Source organism: Myripristis murdjan, chromosome 15 (genome assembly GCF_902150065.1).
Source record: "Myripristis murdjan chromosome 15, fMyrMur1.1, whole genome shotgun sequence".
Classification (NCBI taxonomy): domain Eukaryota; kingdom Metazoa; phylum Chordata; class Actinopteri; order Holocentriformes; family Holocentridae; genus Myripristis; species Myripristis murdjan.
In genome coordinates, this window is record NC_043994.1 from 25875432 (window position 1) to 25899422 (window position 23991).

The following is a 23991-nucleotide window of genomic DNA, read 5'->3' on the forward strand; positions in this document are numbered from 1 at the left end:
AAAAAAATACCCACGTTAAAATAAGAAAGTTCTGACCGAGGAGTGAGAAATTCCCACCTTTAATTTCAGGAATCGGTATCAGTAGCAGATCCCATTGACAAAATGAAACTTGAGTCAAGACAATCCTTGAAACAAAATGATCTGCAGTCGAAACAAATTAAAAAATTTCCTGCCCCACTAGCAGATTTTTCCTGTTTCAAGGAAAATGACTGAATATCAGACTGCTGGTTATGATGGACATACTTTTGCTGTGTTACCTGCAGGAGCATTTGCCTTGAAACTGATTATTGCTGATAATGTGCTGTGTTAACATTCGTGGGTCCGAGGCTCAGCAAGGGGGGCTTCTAATTCTGTAGGGTGGACTTCTCTGAGAGACCACTGGAGGAGGAATCCCTTTACAGCACGCCCCCCCTGGCCAATGAGCAGGGACGCCACCCAGGCACATGGGCCAGGCCTCCCCAAAATAACCTGCGACTACTGCACTGACAAATGTTGCTATTTTACTGGTGACAGGTTACCCTAGCTACTCGCCTCCATATTTTCCTGTAAACTCCAAGGTTAAGAAACTGGGAAGGCTGGGCAGCTGCCTTGTGTCGGAGATTTGCCCGGGTGGCAGCAAACCGGAAGACTGGAATCTCCCCGTTTGAGCACAGGTGCACTCTGAGGATTTGCCAGTCCTACACAGGGCCAGCTGGGTTTTTCCTAAAGGTAAAACACACCTCCCCCACCTCCCTTATACTTGTTGTTCATAGTGTCCTGTTGACTGTCATGTGGCATCAACTACATAAGCTGTGTATAGCCTCAGAAAGTCTCTGACATTGACCCACAGACAAGCATGAGCCTCTGTTTTTGGTTGGAAGTGATTGTTGTACTCCCATGTAATTAAATTAACTGCCTGGATGTGTGGCGCGGTGCTTTGTTTAGCCCGGGCCCGTTCATCTGTATGCATAGTGACCCAGCAGTGTCCCACTTAGTGTCCCACGCTTGTGATTTATGACATCAGATTTCTGTTTGTGTAATTTATGATTGTTGTGAGCGATCAAAATCATGTTAACAAGGGCACAGAGGAAGAGGCAGACTGCTTTTTCTTGATTTTCTTCATGTAAACCGACCCCTTGCTATTATTAGATATGACTTGGTGGGCTTGGAGGCTGTTTGCAAAGGATTAATGTACACAACAGCTGCAGCTACAAGTCTGTTGGAAGGGCATTGCTGCCTCTCTTAATTGCGTTGATTTGAGTGTCAGTAGCATGTGTGTACCCTATCTCATGTCTGTATTCAATAACTACACCACGCTAGTGTCAAAAAGTTGTGCAAAGACTCAGCTTGGTGGAAGTATTCGTCTGAGATAGACAGCGAAGAGTGAAGCTTGCCTTGCCTGAATCCGATGAGATCCGATGTCAGTGCATGAACCCGATATCCTGTTAAGAGTTGAAATTAGGCTAAAATGCAAAGCTATTTTTAACTCATTTCCTGACCACAGTTAAACATCTCTGGTTAAAGTTACAGCTTCTCATCAAAAATAATATGTAATTCCAGTTTTTTTTGTTAACTTTCATGTCTAATATTAATGTGTGTTGTGTATTGAATGCATACTGGTGTGTAGTTCTGAAATCATGGCATGGAGATAGACTCGTAACTGACTGTGACTGAGTCAACACAATATGTAAAGCAGTGTTTTAGAAATAGATTTTTGTTCTATGCTGCAGTGGGACTGGACGATATATTGGGATTATATCACTATCATGATATGAGAGACTTGATATCATCTTGGATTTCGGATATAAGTGCTGTCTTTTCCTGGTTTTAAAGGCTTCTTTGCAGTAAAGAGAGAAAATTCTCTGAACTTGTTAGACATTGTAGCTGTTTGTGCCTCTACCTGTTTGGTAATCATCATCATATTACTAACAATTGTTACTGTCCCTACATTATTGTCACAATATCAATTTCGCGGTATTTGGTGAAACATATCATGATATCTGATTTTCTTTGTATAACGCAGCCATATGCTGTAGACATATTTGATAAATCTATACAGGGAAGAAAATGGAAATGAATTAAATTGAATTTCCATTCTTCTGCTGACTGACATGGCTCATTGGCCTGTGAACGATCTAGGAATTAAGGCATGATTAAGAATCAGTATTTTCCATTACAGATGTTTAAATGAATTAGTGCTTTGTGATTATTTCCACAGCATGCAACAGAACAACATTGACCAGCCGCCGTCGCTGTCTCAGCTCTTGAGAGAGAGCTACCTGGCAGAGGCCAGAGCCCAGCAGCGCCACAGTGAGATGAGCCGCTCGGACTCTTCCTCCTCACGCCGCCTGGTCTACGGGCCAATCAAAGGCAAAGCTGAGGACTCTGTGGGCCGTGATGAGCCCCAGTTCCCCGACCTGTCTGCCTTCCTCAGTCAGGAGGAGCTAGATAAGAGCGTCAACTTGGCCCGTCAGGCCATCGGACATGAGCCCCGTGAGGAGAGGGCAGAAGTCAAGGCCCCTGTCACTCCCTCAGCCGCCCTCTCTGCAACCCCCTCCAACGTCCCCTCACCCACCTCTTTTAACACCTCCTCTGCTCCCTCATTCACACTCCCCTCCACCACAACCTGCACCCAACCAGCCCCTGAAATCAAAGAACTGCCGCCAACACACGCAACATTCTCAGCTGACACAAAGATGTACAAAGCCCCCACGCCGCAGGACAGCATGATGAGGAACAACAGGGCCTCCAGCGAGGGCTCTAATGACTTCAGCAGGTCTGCGAGGCACACCCCGTACGGTCTGGAGACCCAGTCCAAGAAGGAGTTCCTCAACAAGGCAGCAGACTTCATCGAGGAGCTCTCCTCTCTCTTCAAGGCCAACAGCTCCAAGAGGATACGGCCGAGAGCGTGCAAGGCACACAGGAGTAGGACGCAGAACAAGAGCCAAAATGATGGGACAGTTTATCCCCTCGGCCCAGATGAGCGGGAGCGACCCGTCATGCCCCTGGAGTTGGAAACAGAGAGTTCAAGCCCTACTGATGGCTACCAAGGAGAGGTCCGGCTGGACTCAGGGATCGGGCACGAGGAGTTTCAGGACTGTATGATTACTGAGGAGCAGCAGTACAACTCTGCTTCCCAAGAGGTGGAGGAGGCCGAGAGCTCTGCCCCGACAGAGACTCCCTACTCAGCGGAGCCTGTCTGCGAGCCGCCTCGTTTCATCCAGAAACTGAAAAGCAGGGAGGTTCCAGAGGGCAGCAAGGTCCAGCTGGACTGCATTGTGAGAGGACTCCCTGTGCCTGAAGTCCGGTAAGCCAGACCGAAACAACTAAGCTCACAGATTTCACACTGGCACCTCCTTTTTGGTGTGTGCATAAAGCTCTGGTGGTTTTGTTTCTATTCTGATTGCTGCTAAGCACCATGGCTAGCTGATTTTAGCTCAGCGCTCAGTCCACAAGAGTCTCTAACTTCCAGTCTCTTTCAGAATTATTCTAAATTTGTCTCGTTGGAAATCTAATACAAGAGTGGGCTGGGAGTGCAGAGTGCTGTGGGATGGTGTGATCAGTCAGCATCCGACTGCAGATTTGTGGTGTATTGAAGGGTCTGGCTGGATTACCTGATTGTAGAGGGAATATGACACCAGGACAAGAGTTGAGGGTAAGCTGTCATGACAGATTATGCTGTAATATTAATGCTCATAATATTCCCTGACAGAAGAAAAGACGATTAAAAAGATGAGTAGATTCAGATTCAGGAGTAGATTCAGATTCAGGAATAGACTCAGATTCAGGAGTAGACTCATGCGCTCAAGTGACTACAACGTAGCTGAATGCTGAACTTTTAGTTTTTTATGTTTTTACTGTTTATCAGTTTATTTCATCAGGAACCAAATAGATTACAAATACATTAAACTCAAAGAGTAAAAAATGATTTGTACTACATTTCATTTCTATCTGCAGTCTCAGCACAGGTAGATGTAAAAATGACTAAGTTGCAAAATGGGAAAAAGTAGCACAATAGTATTATAAAAACTGCGAAAAGACATCATGTAATTTTTCACCCATGTTTACATGGCCAAAAAAAGTCTTTTACCAGTTTTGTAATATTGATGTGCTGGGTTTAGAAAGTATGCACTTTTAAATACTATATTGTTCGTTTTTAAATGATTTTCCCATAAATTTTATATTTAAATTTTAGTGTAGCACTTTTACTTTTGAAAATATATACAGAAAATCAAGCATATAGTGCAGTAAATAGTTATTTGTGATAATTTCCCAGTTACCGTGCAAACCACATCTACCATTACCTTTCCAGAACGTTTTTTGACAGGCAAACATAAGCTCAAATGCACTTGTCTCCTCCAGTTCCTTTAATGAGAATGCCTAAATATGACAAGAGAATAAGAATATAGAGCACCTCTGATATTTTGTGAACTGATTTTGTCGGCTGCTGGTGATTGTGAATGAACACAAAGTCCTTTGAGGGGTGTAAGATAAGATGAATGATGAGTTTTTTCCCCGAGAGATCAACAGAGGTGACAAGTGATGATAGCCAACAGCTGAGTTGTGTGTGTATGAGTGTGCGTGCGTGCGTGCGTGCATGTGTGTGTGTGTGTGTGTGTGTGTGTGTTCATTGGTGTTTGAGGTTATGTCTGGAACATTTGATCACCACCGTTATCTGTCTGTATCTCTGTCGTACATAACAAGAATACCAATAGGATCTTATCTAGTGCTTAGGTTACTATCCTCATTACTGATCGCCGACCATCAAAATGTGTCGGAGTTCAAGAATAATTTACGGCACACAATGCATTCAGTTACCTTTCTTTTCTGAATGAATGAACCCCTTGAAAAAAACAAAAAAATAAATCTTAAATCTCACCATCTGAAACTTTTCTTGTCTTATGATCAGTGATGGAAAAAGTACTCACATAGTCCTCACATGAAAATACTCCTGTAAAAGTAAAAGTCCTGTATTCAAAATGTCATTTAAAAGTAAAAGTGTTGTTATTTATGAGTTAAATCACTGATGCATCAACCTGTAAGAAGCATTTTAATGTTGTAGCTCTAGCTGCTCCACATCCCGTTGGCTATTGCACTCTAACAATGCATCACATTTTAATTTTTTGCATGGAAAAGCTTATCCTGCAAAGTAACAGCTGTCATAAATGTAGTGCAACAAAAAGTACAATATTTCCCTCTGAAATCAAGCGCAATAAAAGTATAAAGTCTCAAAAAACTGGAAATGCTCCAGTCCAAGTACCTCAAAATTTTACTTAAGCACAGTACTTGAGTAAATGTACTTAGTTACTTTCCACTTCTGGTGGTAGTATGTTATGTGATGGGTTAGTCATGGATTTATTAAACCTTGGCTGCACCCCAGTTCTCCCTCCTGGGACAATACAGATTTGTCTTGAGCTGACGTTGGGGGGTGAGACTACAGGGGGCATGGGCTTGTTGCTCCTACTGAACATTGTTGAGGCACTAACATATTCTTGTCTGGAGAGATTGTAGCTCTCGGCCATTTTTAGCACGGGACTGGCACTGAGCACTGAAGCCGCGTCTGATAATGGGACTGACTGAGCTGCTGACAGAAACATGAACATGCACTAGAATTTGGTAAGACATTTTATACGGTCATCGCTCAGCGGATATTTTTTTTAAGTCTAGTGCCTGCTCTCAGTTTCTTGTTTTGCCAGAGTACAACTTTTTATTGGGTTGTACTTGGATAGACTAATGCCTCTTAACATTATGTCCTAGTTTGGCTCCTTTGTGTGGATTATTATGTGTTTATTTGTTGTTATATCACACTTCTCATCCATTGTGGTATTGTTTTAGTGATTACTGTTGCTGCCTGTGTTGCCTCGGTGTGTGACTATGACTCAGTGTGAGCCAAATAAGTTGCCAGCTTAAAATTTCACATTGGTTCGCTGTGGTTGAAAGTCTCTGCGGTGCGTCAGGGAATAACATTGTGCGTATTCTAAGTCTATGTTTAGCATTGTGCGTATGTGATTGGGTCAACCAGCCCAAGCTTCCAGGCTCCAGGGGGGAATCTCCTCTCTGCTGCTGAGCTCCAGAGGGAAAATAGCCCCGACAGGTGCAGCGAGGAGGGTCTTTGCCTCGCAGACACCAGCCAGCTCCTCTGCTGCCCCGGCTGTCAAGTTAGAAATGACACACCTTGCCACACAGAGAACATTGGGCAGGACATTTCGGCAATGACGCCGCATATTGCATCCACATATAATTGGGAACAGACCCTCAGTGTGGCTTAGTGGTTTCATTCTACGTTTGGATACCAGATGTAATTTTTTAATACCAGGGCTTCAGCGAATTCCTCGCCAATAGATCAGCCTAGTTGAGAAGCCCTGAGGGAAGTGGCCAAAGTAGGTTTTTCCCTTTTAAGTGTTCTGTTTTTTAGGGTATAAATTGCTGTTCTAGTTAGAGTTTACAGTCTGTTGTTTGGGATGTTATAGTCTACACCAGGAGTTTTCAAACTTTTTCATGTTCTGCACCACCATGTTGACTTCCATTCAGCCACAGACCCCCATTTGGAGTGATTTGTGCCCTAGAGACCCTGATATGAAAAGATGTTCTGGTTTGTGTTAAGTATAAAATTGCTAAAATGAAAACATTAAAACATAATGATAAAAATGATCACTTATATTTTGTATATGTAACAGTTTCAAGTCAGTTAAATTATAGTTAAATGATTCCTCATTTTGGTTAGGACCCCTCAAACCCCCACAGATCCCAAAACCATCAGCCTACATACAGAGATCTGTACATACTATCAACAAAGGGTTAGTTGTCTGTATGTTCATTTAAAAACGTCTTTAATCAGGATGATCTGTGGGCTTGATGAAAGCCTTGGTTGTTATTCGTGGATGTATAGTGACCTCTGGCCCGAGAGCAGCACATCATCTCATTCCTGAATGTTTACTGAGTATATTTAATCAAGCATCGAGGTCTCATCCCCTCAAAATAGATCTACTTAGACATAGAAGCTGCTGCATGTGTCACCAGTCAGATCAGGGAAAGTGAGAGGTTTACTGTCCAGGCTTTAGAATGGATAAATAGTTTTTGTAGTCTGCTATATGTCAGAAGTCAGGTGTGCAAAGGTCGACTCAACAGATGTAAATATTTGTGCTTGTGGCCTGAAATCAAACCTTTAGTGTTGCAGTCATATATAACCGCTTGGCTAAAACACAGATTTCACAATCAAGTGCATACATTTGCCGTTATTTTCACAGAGAATGGTTGGCCTCTTTAGGTGCTTGTAGATCAATTCTGTTGTGTTTGTCATGTTTCTAAACATTAACATTGCATGGCAGCACACATACAATAGCATGGGAGGTTAGTATTGCGTCTAGTTTTACAGGGAAAGGGATAGGTCCTGCTCATCAAACGTTTTTCCTCTTGGCCTCCATATAGATTCACTGAATGGCATAAAGCCAGGAGCACTATTAGGAAACTGAGAGAGACGCCACATGGACTCAGATTTATAGTGACAGTGGCATCGGGGTACTAGCAGGAAAAAGAAAAATGTGTAGTGATGATACTGAGAAGAAGGATGGTACCGACTTGTGGCTCCAGTATTGATTTGGCACCAGAAGATGCTGAACAACTGAATGAATGAATCCCTACAGCATCATCTTCATTTGCTAATTTCTCTTTATTGTATTCATCTCTGATCAAGAATGGAAACTCAAGTGCCTGAACTGGTAAATTACCAACACTGCCAGGCTTTTGTGAGCAGTTTGCCCTGTGTGGTTACCTGCAGGTGGTTTTGTGAGGGGAAGGAGTTGGAGAACAGCCCCGACATCCAGATCATCACCAACGGCGAGCTGCACTCTCTCATCATCGCAGAGGCCTTTGAAGAAGACACGGGACGCTACTCCTGCTTTGCATCCAATTTCTATGGTACAGACTCTACATCTGCTGAGATCTACATCGAAGGTGATTCTTACACTTCTCCTGTACTACCTCCTGGGGCTGGGCGATAAACTGATTCTTTCAGATTGTTTAAATCAATGAAAAACAGCTCAATCGTTAAACTGCAATTTTGACACAGCTGCTGAGTGCTCTGTCAAACAACTCCAGTTCACTCATCAACACAGAACCTGCATGCCCAGAAATGCATGCACTTATCACCTGTCACATGATCATGCCCGCAAAGATTCCCATCTGTTAGTAGCAGCTGTAAGTGAAAATGGAAAATCTAGATTAAAATTGTAGATCATGAAAAGTTTGAAAAAAATCTGCAGTGTATTTTTTGGCCATCTTTCCCAGCCCTTCTACCCTCTACGTTAACACGTTTCTTAATACCAGACTGTGTGTGCTTATTTGTTTTGTCCAACAGGTGCCTCCTCTTCTGACTCGGAGGGGGAACAGCACTTTGAACATGTAGCCCAGTGAGTTCCTGGCTAATTGTAAAAAAATTACTGTATTAAATTATTTTAAATAGGCATACCCACAACGAGTTGATTGGAAAGCTAAGTGAGACCGTTTGTTTTGTGAAATTCACAGACTGCAGAGGGAAGCAGAGAATCCAGCCCCAGTCGTACCTGCAGTGACGAGCCCGTCCGTCTCCACAGAAGTGGAAGACTCCCTGTCGTCCCAACCTGCAGCAGCCGCTGAGGAGCCTGCACCAGAACCAGAGTTTTCCTCTCAGCCGCCTAACCAAGCCGCCCCAGCACCTCCTCTGCCTGTCCAGACCTCAGCCACTGTGCCTCTACTCCCAGAGCTCTCTCAAGCGCCTGCGGTACTCGCACCGCTCCCTGTGCAGGAGGAGACAACAGCACCGCCTGTTCAGGTGTTCTCTACTTTGCCAGCAGGAGATACCGAAGCCCAGGAGGTGTCCACATCTGTCCCGGTCCCATCCGTGACACAACCAATACAGACAGCTACATCACTGCCTTTGAATTCAGTCCCTTCTGCACCAGTGGCTTCAACACAAATAACCCTGTCCGAGGTAAAATAGCTGAAACATATCCTTCTAACACACTTTTTTAAAATAATACATCTGTGCTGTGCTTTTGATTACCAAAGTCCCTGTGTTTTTTTTTTTTTCTTTTCTTTTCTTTTCTTCAGAGTCAAACCTCCAACACCCACAGCTATCTGCAAGGTTTGGACGGGCAACCTATCATGGCTGCCCCCGTGTTCACAAAGGTACACCATCTGCATGCTACAGTAGTTTCATTTCCAAAAAGGATTTGGACTGCCAGCTGTGTATTCATGTATAAACTGGTTTATTAAAGTAACATACATTTCAAGCTGTTTTGTCCCACCAGAGCCTGCAGGACCTCCTGGCACTGGAAGGCCAGCTGGTGGTGCTAGAGTGCCGCGTGAAAGGAGCGCCGTCCCCAAGAGTGGAGTGGTACAGGGAGGGAACCATCATAGACGACTCTCCTGATTTCAGGATCCTGCAGAAAAGTATGCTACGCAACTGTCCGGCAGAGTGCTGGAGTGAACATGCAGTTTGTTACACAGTGATAATGGAAATGCTAATTACTTTTATGAATGTCAGAGGAGAGGTAAAAAATTTAAATCAATTAAAAATAAAGCAGAGTATTAACGAAATATTGCACTCACATTTTAAATTGCCTTATTTTGTCAAAAGATAAAAAATACAAATAACAACTTGCAATAAAAATTGAAGCTCTGCCTCGTATTTTATGCTACTGTCATAAATAACAAGTAATTTTTAAAAGAAATGCTGTCAGAGCAGATTTGAACAAAAGACAAGACAGAGAGTTTTGTATAATAAAAAGGATTCTCTCAGCGTAAAATAGAAAATAAATAATTTGAATGAGTTTTCCAAACGTAGAATTAGGCCAGAACTTCTTGTATGTCCATTCTGAGAGATTCCTTTATTTCAAATAATATGAATTAAAGCAAATTATGTGAAATCCAGTCCAATGGCAATTACAACAGGGTCAAACTGCTGGATGGTTTGATATTGATACAACATATTACAGTGGGTAAAATAATATTTTTGTCTGTAGGTATGAACTGGAAATTAAGTGATTATGAGATAAATTCTTGCTGTAAAACAAAACTAAATCCATCTTGCATCCATTGGTTGTGTAATTGTCATGGTTAGTCACTGATGATTACTGAACTACAACTCAAGCTATCACAGTTTGTTCCTGTTTTGTCTCAATTTTGATTCTTTTTTTTTTTCTTTCCAGAACCGAGATCTCCAGCTGAATCAGGTATGTATTGCATTAATTTTTCAAAGTCTCGTCAAAAAACACAAACATTTTGACCCTCTCAAAGCAGCTGTCCTGCTGTGTACGATGGCGCAGTGTGTACATATTACTCTGCTGAAGTGTTTATAGTCTCTGGCGGAGGCTTCTGCTATGCTTCTGAACACAAGCCAGAGCTGCTTTTCCTTGACTCTGGACCATATAAGGAAGTCTCTCATCCTGTGTCAAACAAAAATGGCCGCAGATCATTTCATCCTGCCTTAGCTTCAGTTCGACCCCCATCTCCCAATGATAAGAAGGAGCTTCACTGCTGCAGCCTTGAGCCTTTTAAAATGAAAGTCCTTTTACCTCCCCTCACTGTATTGTGACTTTTCTCTCAAAAGACTATTGAGAGAACTGTATGACTAATATGATGTAGTTATGTCAAACCAAGGTCATCTTTTTACCTTTACCTCTAGAGGAAATATGCACTTTGGTCATTGCTGAGGTCTTTCCTGAAGATTCTGGGATATTTACTTGCACAGCAAGCAACAAGTATGGAACTGTATCCAGTATTGCTGCACTGAAGGTTAAAGGTAACATTTCTATCACAAATTATAAAAAAAAAAAAGATGAGAATCTATCAGATTCAGTCAGACAGTGTGGTGTATTTAAATCATGTCCATCTCTCTGATCCTCACTAGGCAAAAGCAACAACAGCAACCATTTGAAGCCAGCAAGCAGTTCAATGCTGGAGTCCAGCCAAATCCAACAAGCTTCCCCAGCAGATCTCACTGCTCTCCCTGTGAAGCTTCAACCAGAGGTTACTGTGACCAACAGCATCAAGCCCCACTCCAGCACCATTCGCCTAGACCCACTCATCTCTAGCACCTTACGCCTGGAGCCTGTGAACACCAGCACCCTCCGTCTGGACCCCAACAGCTCCAGCATGCTGCGTCCAGACCTCCTCAGCGCCAGTCTGCCCAGTCTGGATCCCCTCAGCCTAAACAGCAGTCCCCACCTGGGGTCCTGCAGCACCAGCACCCCCCGCCAAGACCCTGTCTACCTGAGCACCCGGCACCAGGACCTGCCTGGGTCCAACGGAGCTCGCCCAGACCCACCAATCAGCGGAGAGCTGCCCTCTTATTTAAAACCCTTCTCTAGTTCATCTGAACCTCTAAACTCCGGCCTCAAGATGGAACAGGAAGTGTCCAAACCTTTGCCCACGTTGCCTGACCTGACCACTGCTGCAAGCGCTAAACTAATGAGGACCCCAAACCATCATAATGAGACCCCCACTGTGGTGCCGCTCCCTGATCCCCCTGCTAATTCTTGCCTAAAGACAGGGGTCCTAGTGAACCACAAAGAGCCACGAGTCGGCCTGCGCGTGCACTTCAAACTGCCTGAGGATGAGGAGGATGAACAAAGTGACGCATCCAGTTATGAAGATACAACACAGGCATCAGCCAGTAAGGAACCTCCACCAGTGCTGGCTAAACCCAAGCTGTGAGTATGGCAAAACAATCAAACAAACAAAAACAGCGAAAAATCATGTGTTGCTCAGCAGTGTACATATAGAGCAATTTTACAATTATGGTCACAGTGTCAATAAAATAAACAGCTCAAGAATTTTCTATAACAGTATAGTATGAAAAAAAATATCATGGGGCCCAGACAATGTAGATTTTATTTTGTTAAACATTAGTTATCTAGGTGTTATTTTTCTCTGTATCCATTTGAACTTAAATGGGCCGTATTTAGAAAAAAGCAAGAGGAGGTGGGAGGGTCCTCCTCCTAAGGCTCTCCTAGCTTCTGTAATCAGTCTCATTTCACAAATGAGTACATCTGGACTTTAAACATGTGGACCTTCCAGCTTTCCAAAACAAAGGATGGAATTTTCTATTTGTAAGTCTTTCTCTATGCATTTATGCTGACTCTTTTTTCATGTTTCAGAAATACTGTTAAGTCTGGCTTGATGTTTTGATATTTTGTGATAAGTTGTTTATATGTGATTGTAGATTACAAAACACATATAAAGATGACAATTTATCCTCTACCATTCAGAGGTGAATATTCACAGTTAAATATACAGGAAATCACTGGCAAAAATAAGAGAATATCCCAGTTTGGGTTTAAGCTGACAGTGTATTGAGCATGGACAGTGTTTTGTTTGGAAGCTTCTTGTTGGTAGCCCATAAAAGGGCAGACTATTCTTCATTCTGACTTTGGCTCATTCCTTCCTGGGGAACTGCACGGACCTGCTCTAATTTATGTGAAGGGTGCACAGAGACCTTTGAAGCTATGCCATGCTTCATGTCTTGATATTTCTTGGAAGTTAATCCTTTTTTTGCTTTATTTATTTCTTCCTCATTGATTGTCAGGGATCCAGCCCAGCTCCAGCTCCTGCACAACCAGGTTCTCATGGAGCAGCAGCAGGAGAGTGAGCCCTCGACCCAAATCCAGACCCAAACTCAGATTCAGTCCCAGTCCCAGCTCCAGAGCTCCCCTGAAGTTACAGTCTGGTCACCCAGAATGCACCGTGAAGCCCAGCCACCGCCCTTCCAGTCCTACTCTAATACCACAAAACCCCAGCAGACCTCCTACCCAGGGCCCCCATCAGCCAATGCCCCTCCAGCGCCCTCTCTGAGCTTCACTGCAGCACCTTTCCTAAATACGACCTCATCACCCCAGCTGAACACCTCCCCTGCCCCTCCTTTGAGTTCCCTTCACTCTTTTCCTCAGCTAAAGTCAGCCCCACCTGTGACCTCCCCTCCACCTGCACCCGTCCCACCGCTGACCACAGCTCCTGCCTCCTCTTTCAGTATAGGGTCTGTAGCCCAAACAAACACCATCCACGCTTCCCACCTCAACCTGTCTCCTGCAGCTCTCTCTGGAACTATGAGCTTTCCTCCTGCACCTCAACTTAGTTTAGTCTCTACCGAGTCCCTGAGCTCCACCTCAGCCTTACAGCAGATTACCTCTCCCACTCCCCTGCTGAGAACCACCCACGCCTCCCTTATGAACCTTGCCCCCACCTCCCAAAGCTTCAACTATGCCAGACCCAAGGAGTTCATAGCCGCCCAGACCCTCTCACCAGTCAGGAGTCCTTCCCCGACAGAATCCCCGGTCCCTCTGCTACACGAGCTGGCTGCTGAGTTCAACTCCTCCGCAGCCAGCTCTCCTACTTTCCCTCCATTCTCCCCGCCACCTAGGATCTTCCCCACACGGGTTCTCAAGTCACCCACCAGCCCTCCAGCCCTCGTGTCCTCCCCGACGCCGTTGTCCTCCTCATTCCTGAACTCGGTGTTTGCCGTACGGGCCCAGTCACCTCCCCACGCCTCCTCTCCCACCTCCAGCAGCTCCACCCCCAGCCCCATTCAAAACCCAGTGGCTTTCCTCAGCTCCGTCCTGCCGTCCCTGACGCCGACGCCGGCCACCAACTCGATGGGCCTGCCCAAGGGTGCCCCACCTGGGTAAGGCCTTTCTGGAGCTTTGCCATGCGTATTTGGTACATGAACTGTCACATGTCATCTCACTTCTTGTTTCCCCACCACTTTCGGTTCAGGCTACCTCAGAGCATACTGAAGAAGTTACCCAAGTCACGTCTGTCATCAAGCGAAGACATTCGCGAAAGCAAAGAAATTCTCCTCCATGACATTGAGAAAAAGCTTCGGTTCAGGGATGATACTGTGCACTTTGGACAACAACAGGTACTAGGTAGCATCCAACCCTGCAGTTCTGATTGATCTCTTGTTTTTTAGCTCAGTAGCAGTGATGTAGTGGTGAATAATAAAGGTGGGTAACAGTGACTGCTAACATCGGAATCAGAAATAACGCAATTTCTGCTTTTCATGTTCAGTACCACTTATTATGATGAAATCTGTTCTATAAATTTCATATAATAAATATTTACCCCAAACTAAAAAGCTGAGTTTAGCTTCCACTACATCCCTGCTGATATTGAACTAATGTCTGAATATGCAACTAAATGAATGATCAGTAAGTTGATCTCAAACTTTCAACTAACGGTCCAGTATAAAAAAGATTTTGAGTAAAACAGTGAAGAGTTGCTTTCCCACTTGCCTCCAGCTTTCTCGCAAATATTCGGTTCATGGTAACACGTATCAACGGAATCATCAAGTGCAGTAAAGTCACACAGGTTATAGCGCAAGAGGCGATGAGTGTGAGATCCACAGTGCGTGAACAACCCTAACCCGTCCCAATCATTCATTTGTCATATTCATTCCTCATTGTGTGTATCCATCTAATAACATGCGTATGAATCACACATTATCACTGATCTGTGGTAATGTGTGAGTCTGCCTGTGTGTTTGTTCATCCATCGGTATTTGTGTACATGTGTTTGTCTATGTTGGTGTTCATCATCCATCCCTATCCTCTCATAGAAGCTGAGTAATGAGGGGAAAACAGCGAGCAGACCCCTTGGACCAAACATTCCTGCTACTGTCATTAACTATGATGAGGTACAAGGATTTTCCGTCCCAAGCATTGCTTTGCTTTAAGCTGTATGGGATATAACGTTTCCAACCCATATTAAGTACTTTAGATGTATACTTATCTAATCACCACGGTTAATTAATTTGTCTAATAAAGCATTCAAGCTTCTGATAACTAATAAACCACATGCATGAATAATCCGAAAACATTGTCTAGAGTTAAAGCAGTTAAAGTAGTTGTGCTCGTAAAATATAATGACCCTGATAACATGAGATATTGTTTGTTGAATTTCAGCTAATCCTCTAGAATTCAATTAACTGAACACACATTTCCCGTACTGAAGCTTGCAGCCCCTTTTCCTTGGTTTAGAGATGTTTTTTTTATTAGAGATTTTCCTCAACAAATCAATGTGACCTTGTCCTCGTTCACCAGACTTTCCTGATAAAACTCAACTCATCAATCTCCATATTATCCTGACATTTCACACTTTCATAATCTCCAGCTGTTTTGTCTCTCCGCTAGCCAGTACTTAATATTCATAGGAAAACAAGCTACCAGCCATTTGTTGTTCCTTTGGTGTTCTTAAAATGAATCAGCTGCAAATAGACAGGATTTGAAGCTGGTAATTAAATGACTGGAAATAAAAATGTTCTCGGACAAAGCTCTACAGCTAAGTTTAATTTCCTCTCTGTTCTCTGTTTTACCCTCAGGCTTTGTTGTATTTTCTTTGGTAGGATGAGCCAAATTTATCTTGACGTGGAAGTGTTACTGTCAGACAAATGGAATGTCCCTGCATGATTATTACCATCAAGTGGTTTAAAGCCACAATCTGTACCTTCGACTGCAGAATATAAGATATAGATTGTTGCTTTAAAGACATTAATTGCACTGTTGCTAAAATGGTAACTAGATCTACATGTCATGCTCGAGATTGTTTCTGGTAATTGCAGGCCTCTCCTTTGGATCTCAATATGTTAAGCTCCCATGTAAAATATCTGCATGTTACGATAGAGACGTGTTCTTTCTCATAATATTTTGAGAAAAATTTGCACAAAGGCAGATGGTACCCCCCCGATGTAAATTTGACCCTGGCGATTACTTTTATATAGCGGTTTTCCTTTTTTAGGAGTACAGAGTATCCAACTTTGAGCAGAGGCTGATGAGCGAGATCGAATTCCGGTTGGAGCGAACGCCCGTGGAGGAGTCAGATGATGAGGTGCAGCACGATGAAGTCCCCACAGGGAAATGCATCGCACCCATATTTGACAAGAAGCTGAAGAACTTCAGGGCCATGGAGGGCGTGCCGGTCACATTCTCATGTAAAGTCGTAGGAATACCTATTCCAAAGGTGAGCGGGTCACGCCTGTGCCAGGTCTGCATACATGACAGGATTATCCTTAATCATTCACATATAACTTTATTTAACTTTATCTTTCTTCAGGTTTACTGGTTCAAAGATGGCAAGCAGATTTTGAGGAAGAATGACCATTACAAGAAGATAAGAGAGGGCGATGGAACTTGTGCCTTACACATAGAGTCTGTCAACAATGACGATGATGGCAACTACACCATCATGGCAGCTAATCCCCAGGTAATACCTCACACTCTGCTTCCTGTTTGTTCTCAAGGCCTTCAGCCAAGTCGCTAAATCTGACTTACTGTATGCCGTTTGATTCCTGCCAGGGACGAATCAGCTGCTCGGGTCATTTGGTAGTCCAAACGGGTCCTCCCCGAAACAGAATGACACCTATTCACTCTCAGAGGTGAGCAGGACTGAGTGTGCAGTGTGATCTGCAGAGGTAAGAAGAATCACTGTCCAGCATGGGGATCCAGCTCATAAGCCGCTGTAGATAACGGATAATTACAGGTTGAACCCAGATGCCTGTATCTGCACACTGCCTGCATCTATCTACACACTGTACTTCCATAATGTTAACAGGGACAAAAATCTAGAAAGGGCTGCAAGAGCATACATTTCAGCTATGACTAACAGTTTGCTGATAATAATGCTCCTATACTGGCTTTTAATTCAGAAATGGATAGAGATCAATTGAACAGACAAATCACTGATACGGCACACAATATGATTCCACATTGGTATGCATAAATGTTTTGTTATTACTGGGATCCAAAAGCACTGAAGCTGCTTGAATCCCAACTTGTTTCTTTCCATTTTGTTTTTTAAAAGAGTTGAATAGTTGGTTGAACCAATTTATCGGTTTACCAATATATCAGGATGATGTCTGCCTTTTTTGAAAACGAATTATATTTGTGTCTGTGTCTTCAATGTAGAAGAGGCTAGCTAACCCTGACCCTATTTATTTATTTTTATTTTTTTTTAAGATTTTTATTCTTCTTGGACAGCATATTTCATATTTTCATGTGTATTTGTAAAATGTTGTTTGTTCATTTTATTTATTCAAATTAATTTTTATGACTCCATGACTGCGAATGAAATAAGGCCCTTGTTTCTTTCCATTTTAGTCGTATTTATGCCAAAATTTGTAAACAGCTTTATGGAAATGAGATACACAAACCTATGCAAGCCAGCAGAAATGCATGAACCAATATTGGCCGCTACTGATAAACGGTCTGCTCACCTTTCTCATATTTACAGGGTGCGAGCTCGCATACAGGAAGTCGAAGGTGAGCAAATCCAGGAGCGCTTCTTTCGACCTCACTTCCTCCAGGCACCAGGCGACATGTTTGCCCATGAGGGACGACTGTGTAGACTAGACTGCAAGGTAGGCAGCAGGACAGCGTTTTTTGGATGGAATAAGCACCACAGGATCTCGTGTTTTCACCTTAGAGGATGTGCGTTGAGCCTTTCTGTTTTCCAGGTGAGTGGCCTACCTAACCCAGAGTTGATGTGGCTAGTCAATGGGAGGCCAATCTATTCAGACTTTTACCACAAGATGCTGGTGCGGGAGAACGGCGTCCATTCCCTGGTCATTGACCCTGTGACGCAGAATGACAGTGGCACATATACCTGCATTGCCAGCAACAAAGCAGGACAGAGCTCCTTCTGTCTAGAACTGAAAGTTGTGGGTGAGAACGAGCTACTATAGTTGTCCAATTAAAGATGTCCGTGAATGTTTTGCTTCTAGATCATATGTGCAGATGACACTCAAATTTACATACCTCTTACATCTACTGACTGTGGTCCCATAGACTTGCTGTGTCAAATTAATGATTGGATGTGTCAGAATTTCCTTGAAATAAAGACAAAACTAAACTAATTAAGGTTTTGTCTTTATTTATTTGTTTAATTTATTGACCTTTATTCATGCATGAATCTAAAAACTAATATACCTGCTTAATATACACTGAATTAGAATAAGTGGCTTGGAAAATGAATGAATTATTGGAACACTAATATAGTTTTTGGTGCTAAAAATAGAAGAATGAAAGTCAGCGCTCACCTTGACTTGATGTCTCTTAAAAACAAAAGCCAAGCTAGAAATATTGGTGTAATAATGGATTCAGACCAAATATTAGTTACATCAAGTCAAAAACAAAATCAGCCTCTTATGATCTTCTCCATGCATAGTGGCCATGTCCTGTGCTGTTTTGAAAGGCTGAGTAATATAAGTCATGTCCACTTTAGAGAAAGAGATGAAACAGCCTCCTCAGTTTGTGGAGAAGCTGCAGAACACAGGTATCCCCGAGGGAACCCCCGTCCGGCTGGAGTGTCGGGTGCTGGGTTTGCCCCCTCCAGTCATCTTCTGGAAGAAAGACAATGACACCATTCCCAAAACGAGGGACAGAATCAGGTTAGTGAGAGATGGTACAGAAAAAAAAAAAAAGCACCTCTCGATCTTCTCCTGCTATTTGGGCAAACGCATGTTGACACTTGTAAGTTGGAATTGAATTTCTCCTGTCTGTTGTGTGTTTGTTCAGCATGCACCAGGATGCCACTGGATATGTGTGTCTCCTTATTCAGCCAACCACCAAAGAGGATGCTGGTTGGTACACAGTGTCAGCTAAAAATGAGGCTGGAGTTATATCCTGCACCGCCAGGCTTGACATCTATGGTACAGATCCTGCAGTTTCTCATCACTATCAGCTTCATCAGACACTGTGCAGCATTTTAGTTACTGTACTGGACAAGAGGTTGTGCACGACAGTTAGATCAGCCACCAGCTACTCTGACTCACTGTCCTTCAACAACCTGTCTGCTTGAGAAATAAAACTCTGCTAGTCCAAACTGTTAATATGTCCACAGTGGAAGCATTGAGTTTTGAGTAAAGCCAGTTTCTAGCTAGCAAATTAAAAATTTCAAAATGGAAGTTTTGTTTGAAAATAATTTTTACTTTGTTTTTATTTGGAACGTCTCATCGTTCCTAGCTACATTTAACAAAGTCTTCCACATAAATCTCCCATCAGTCCAAGTCAAGGCTTCACTCTGCATAGTAGGGATTAGATGATATGCTGATTCACAATATGATTTAATGCAATTTAATTTAATGCCACACAAGGTCGTGAGTTGGTAAGACTATGATATAATGCAATAAAAAAGTTAAAAAACAACTAAGCATGGTAATGGCTTGGCAGAATGTAAGAAGCAATGAAAAAAGTCATTATAACGCGCAAATAACTTCATTTGCAGGGCAAGCCTTCTCTGTGATGAATACACACGAATACAACGCAGCAAATGCATTTTCATGATTGTTTTTTGCCCCATGATACAAATTGTCCAAGTTTTGTGCTGCAGCATATTAAATTTTGATAAGCACAGTAACCCTAGCTGTCCACTTTATCTGCAGCACAGTGGCATCAGAGCATCCCTGCACCCATGAAGAAGACTCCTCGCACCGGCAGCCGCTACGCCGCCCTGACGGGACAGGGGCTCGACATCAAGTCCGCTTTCCCGACGTCGGAGACCAGCCCCATCCTGTTCTCCAGCTCGCCTCCTGAGGCCGTGCTGGAGAGCGAGGAGCTGTGAGGAGCCTCAGTCCACGCCGCCACTCACACCAGCCACGGGGAGGCTCTTCCACAGCAGAGCCCTCGAAGCCTCTCCTCCTGCCTCCCTCAGTGGGACAACAGAGGGAAAAGCAGCAGGGACTGTCATCTGAGCAGATTGTCATGTGATTTGTGTGCTGCATCTGAAGTGATAAGTTCAAAATAGAACAGAGAGTTTTTGTCTCACCTGCTAGATGGCAAAGCTATCGGAACTGATGGTGGGTTAGTCACCATTCCTATTTACTCGTGTCATTTGGAGAGTGTTACTCACATACAACATATCTGACAGATTTGCAAAGTCTTAGTTCATGAGCCACCACTGAAGTGAATATGAATATCATTCTCTGACAGGTTTGAATGATTCATAGTTTGTTCGTTTTCATTTTATTTTTGTGTTTTTACGTCACATTTAGCTATGAGATTGTTGCTGAATGTTGATGCTATATTTCATTTCATGTCTCATTTACTCCAACATCTGTTCTTAATCGTTAATTATACTCTCAAACTGGTACTTGTACCATTTATTTTTATTGCAAAGCGTATATAGCTGTACTCGTAATGATAGTTCCTTTTAAAGTTTATATGAAAAGATTTATAAGTTATTGTTTATTAATAATCAAATCCTAATAGTTTGGGTATAAATATATGCAATTAGACTGACGGATGTTTGATTTTGCCATTTAGATCCCTTTATTTAAATGGTTCAGTTAAAGTGGGATTTCTTTCATGTTTAACCAAACAATTATTTCTTGAGAAATCCATCATTTGTACATTGTTCTCATTTTGCACCATGTTTTCCTTGTGCATGCATGCCGGTGGTTGCACCCGTGTTGCTAAACAAACGCCCCGCGCTGCTTCGTCATGTGAGTTAGGTGGCTGGGCTGTTAGTGTGTCGTAAACCCAGCCTGTCGTTCATGGTTTGCAGTTCAAACACTGAAACACAATCTTTAAGTTTACTCCACAGATTTGTTGTTCTAGGTGATACAGTTGTGCTGCTAATTCTGCTGTATGGAGATTGATTACTTCACCAAAAAAATTCACTTGCTCATTTGCATCAGTAATGCTGCATGAGATTATCCACTGAGTGAGTCAGACGTGACTAGAAACTTCAGTTTTGATTGTGTGGTAAAGCAGGAGATCAGTTTACCTGAGACAATGTCTGCTTTAGCAAATCACACCAAAAGCTAAAATAAATACTACAGAAGTTATTAGAGACATACATTAAGTCAGTATTAAAAAATTGAACTAAAGATTGTATGTTTAAAAGCACATATTCAACTGATGTAAAGTTGCACAATGTAAAATAGTTTTTTTTTTTTTCTCAGAATAAAGTTATATTTATTCAAACTGGTGTTATATTTGCTTTGCAGGTGGTTACAAATGCAGCGTCTCCATGTTGACGTGACGAAGCCTGGCTCTGTTTGCACTTGGAGCCGATGGCTAACACAAAAAAGACTTAATGTGTTGAAGTTGCAACTCGCTTTCATTATATTATCCCTTTTAATGAAGGGGATTAGGGAGTTTAATATGCTGCATCTCTTGCATTAAAATAAGTTAAAAATATGTAAATGTTTGTGCAATTATTACTGTGACCGTGCGGTAATAAGAGCCATATCAGGTCAGACTGGTACCGAATTCAGTACAAATGGCAAAGCTCAGAAGCCAATTAAGCATCGCTAATCAGTCCAATTAGAGGGGGAAGAGAGTTCAAACAGGCATGAAATTACATTCACCTTACGTGACCTAATTACACTGCAAGCCTCATCTGACCAGCTGCCAGCCCTGGCTGACTGCGAGATGTGTGTGCTGCCAGGGAAAATGTATCATTAGGCTTTTGGGAGAATATTTTGGGGAAATAATTAATCTTCTCATCAAAATAGTGAAAAAAAATGTCAATTTAAGTTTTATTTTTATGTCATAAATTACACCCTTAGCTCACTTCCACCTCTTCTAGATGTTGCTGTGATATGAGGTATTGATCCTCGTTCAACCTCAGCTTGCTCTGCATTTAATAGTTCAGTGTCTGTGTCATCTAAGGCTGCAACCTCATTTTGTGCATTGACTATTAAATGTATTGATTCTGTCGACGCCTGCAAGGACACTCTTACACTTCACCTTGATGGTTTCATTAACAAGGCACCAACACATGCAACATCCTGAAACCTTTCATCTAAAATTTCTTTGAGAACCAGTGATGACCGGTATGAGCAGTGTGAGCATTCGCATCAGTATAATCCTGTAATGATAATGAGATTTATCAAGTCAAATCAGACACACAATGGGAAATCTTTTTTTTACACTTTCCCCTCGTCTGAAGCATACGCTGCGTGCCCTAATCTCCGCTTCCCCATAAGGAGATCTCCACATATCTGGATTTATTATGATATTTGACACCATCGGCCCAGACGGGTCACTCCTCTGTTGTGACATATGGCTTTTGACGGAGAGTACGGCTTAGCCATCGGTGCTCAGACAAGCCAATCATGTGAGGGGTTTACAAAAACAAGGCTAGAAGACACGGTGAGGGCCGGGAGACGTCTGAGACGAGACCCTCAGACAAGACAAGCAGCAGCTGGCAAACTACATCAATCTGTAATCAATGAACCAACTGGTAGATGGGATTATATGCCTAATTGCACAGCTAACCAGTCCATCCCAAAATGACCAGACAGCATCAGCTTGTGTCCATGACCCAGTACCAGGGACAGGCATTATTCTGGGCCTCTGGTGGGGATTAATCATTCATAACCTGCCGCTACACACCAAGCTTTGAGTTTTCAGCCAGTTCACAGCAACATGAGCTGCACTTTTGTCACATAAATAAACAGAAATGCCACTAAAATATACAGCAGAGGGTAAAAAAACAACACAAATGAGTTCACTTCAGTTATTAAAATACTATTCTCTGCAGTTAGATTGGTGGTTTTCAAACCACCAAGCTGACGTGCGTGGACCCCAGGTTAAAATGTCTTTGCTCTGACATGAAAAAAACACTTTGGTTTGTTGTTTACATGTTAAAATAGTCGTCCAACCATTTTCATTTACAGTGACTGAAATTAGAGTGACATCAAACAATTCCTTGTTTTGCTGAAGGCCCCCTGGAAGCCCAAAAAGGACCGCAGGGGGGCCCAGGACCCCACTTTGAAAACTGCTAGTCAACATGAAAGTCTAACTGAAACACTGAGTGTATTTTAAAAACTATAAATCCAGATTTTTGTGTGTTTCTGGGTGTTTCACAGCAGAGAGACAGTGCGTGTGTGTGTGTGTGTGTGTGTGTCAATCTGTTTTTGACTACCTTCAGGGACACACACCCACCAGACTTAAGACCCAGTAACTGAGGATGGCTTGTCCAATTGGGGACAAAAGGCTGTTTGGAAGAAGCTGCTTTTTGGAGTCAGTGGTTAAGGTTAGGATTAGATTAATGTTAGGGTTAGGGTTTGGGATTAGGGTCTCCAGAAAATGAATGTAAGTCTATGTAATGTCCCCCAAGTTAGTTAACGCGTGTGTGTGTGTTGTAGGAACTCGGTGTCATCTCATCGTCCTGAGTTTCTGACGTCGGTGTGCGCAGATGGAAAGGACAGACAGACAAATTATTCTGTCTGTCTCATTTCCTCGGACCACTGGACAGATGAATTATTTATTTCACATGTGCTCCCCGGTACGTAAGGAGGACTAATGCATGCCACATACTGCGATTCATCCAGAGCGCAGCGCCGATATCCCTCAAGACAGATTTTAATCCAAAGGCGTAAGACACATTTGGAAATTAGTCTTATTTTATCTGTAGGCTTTTGCTCGCTGAGGCTCAGAGGCTGCAGTAATCTGTGTGCCATCTTGTCCCATATTGTCTGAAGCCCCTAATCCCCCCTGGTGAAACTGGCTGATGAGCCCTAAAAATCCCTCAGGTTGCAGGCCACACTTACACTTCTGTTGCCTCAGGCTAATCTCAGATTATAGTTATTATCATAAGGAGACCAGTGACATGGGAAGTGAAAGGGTGATTTTCTTGGTGGCTTATGTAACTTGATGAAACGTTTCTGCAGCTTCTCCTCAAGAATTCATATTTGAGTTTCATTTTTAACCATTTCAAACACATGCAGACTCTGAGATGCAAGCATGAAATATTATTTTATATGACAGCAATTTTATGACATGTAGCTTATAAAATAGTTCTATTTTAATTAGTAATTGTAATTATTTGTGCTTTGAAAACATTGAGCCAGGAACAAGTATAATATCTGAGGTAATACAATGGCTAAACATTTTATCAATAATGGATATTTAAAGTATTTATTTTTTGTTTCACCTACAGTAATGTAATGTGGCACAGCTGTGTGACTGTAAAACAAATAAAATAAAACAAACAAAAAATTTCTGCAGCTGTATTATACATACAATATATATTTAC

General features: G+C 42.6%; 1 protein-coding gene across 1 annotated transcript; it reads left to right on the forward strand.

Annotated features, from left to right (window-relative positions):
- The first annotated feature begins 594 nt into the window (after window positions 1-594).
- On the forward strand, window positions 595-21146 carry mypn (myopalladin). Its single transcript, XM_030071036.1, has 21 exons — window positions 595-708; window positions 2198-3286; window positions 7757-7932; window positions 8336-8387; window positions 8503-8947; window positions 9067-9144; window positions 9267-9408; window positions 10167-10190; window positions 10643-10759; window positions 10868-11669; window positions 12545-13636; window positions 13729-13873; window positions 14570-14647; window positions 15748-15969; window positions 16063-16212; window positions 16305-16384; window positions 17239-17365; window positions 17462-17669; window positions 18229-18394; window positions 18522-18655; window positions 19388-21146. The coding sequence occupies exons 2-21, from the start codon at window positions 2199-2201 to the stop codon at window positions 19564-19566; spliced, it is 5505 nt and encodes a 1834-aa protein (XP_029926896.1). The 5' UTR covers window positions 595-708; window position 2198; the 3' UTR covers window positions 19567-21146.
- Window positions 21147-23991: the final 2845 nt, after the last annotated feature.

Coding starts and splice junctions, on each gene's coding strand:
- mypn (XM_030071036.1), top strand. CDS start 2,199: ATGCAACAGAACAACATTGACCAGCCGCCGTCGCTGTCTCAGCTCTTG. Junction 14,648..15,747: donor CTGTCATTAACTATGATGAG/GTACAAGGATTT, acceptor TTCCTTTTTTAG/GAGTACAGAGTATCCAACTT. Junction 18,656..19,387: donor CGCCAGGCTTGACATCTATG/GTACAGATCCTG, acceptor CTTTATCTGCAG/CACAGTGGCATCAGAGCATC.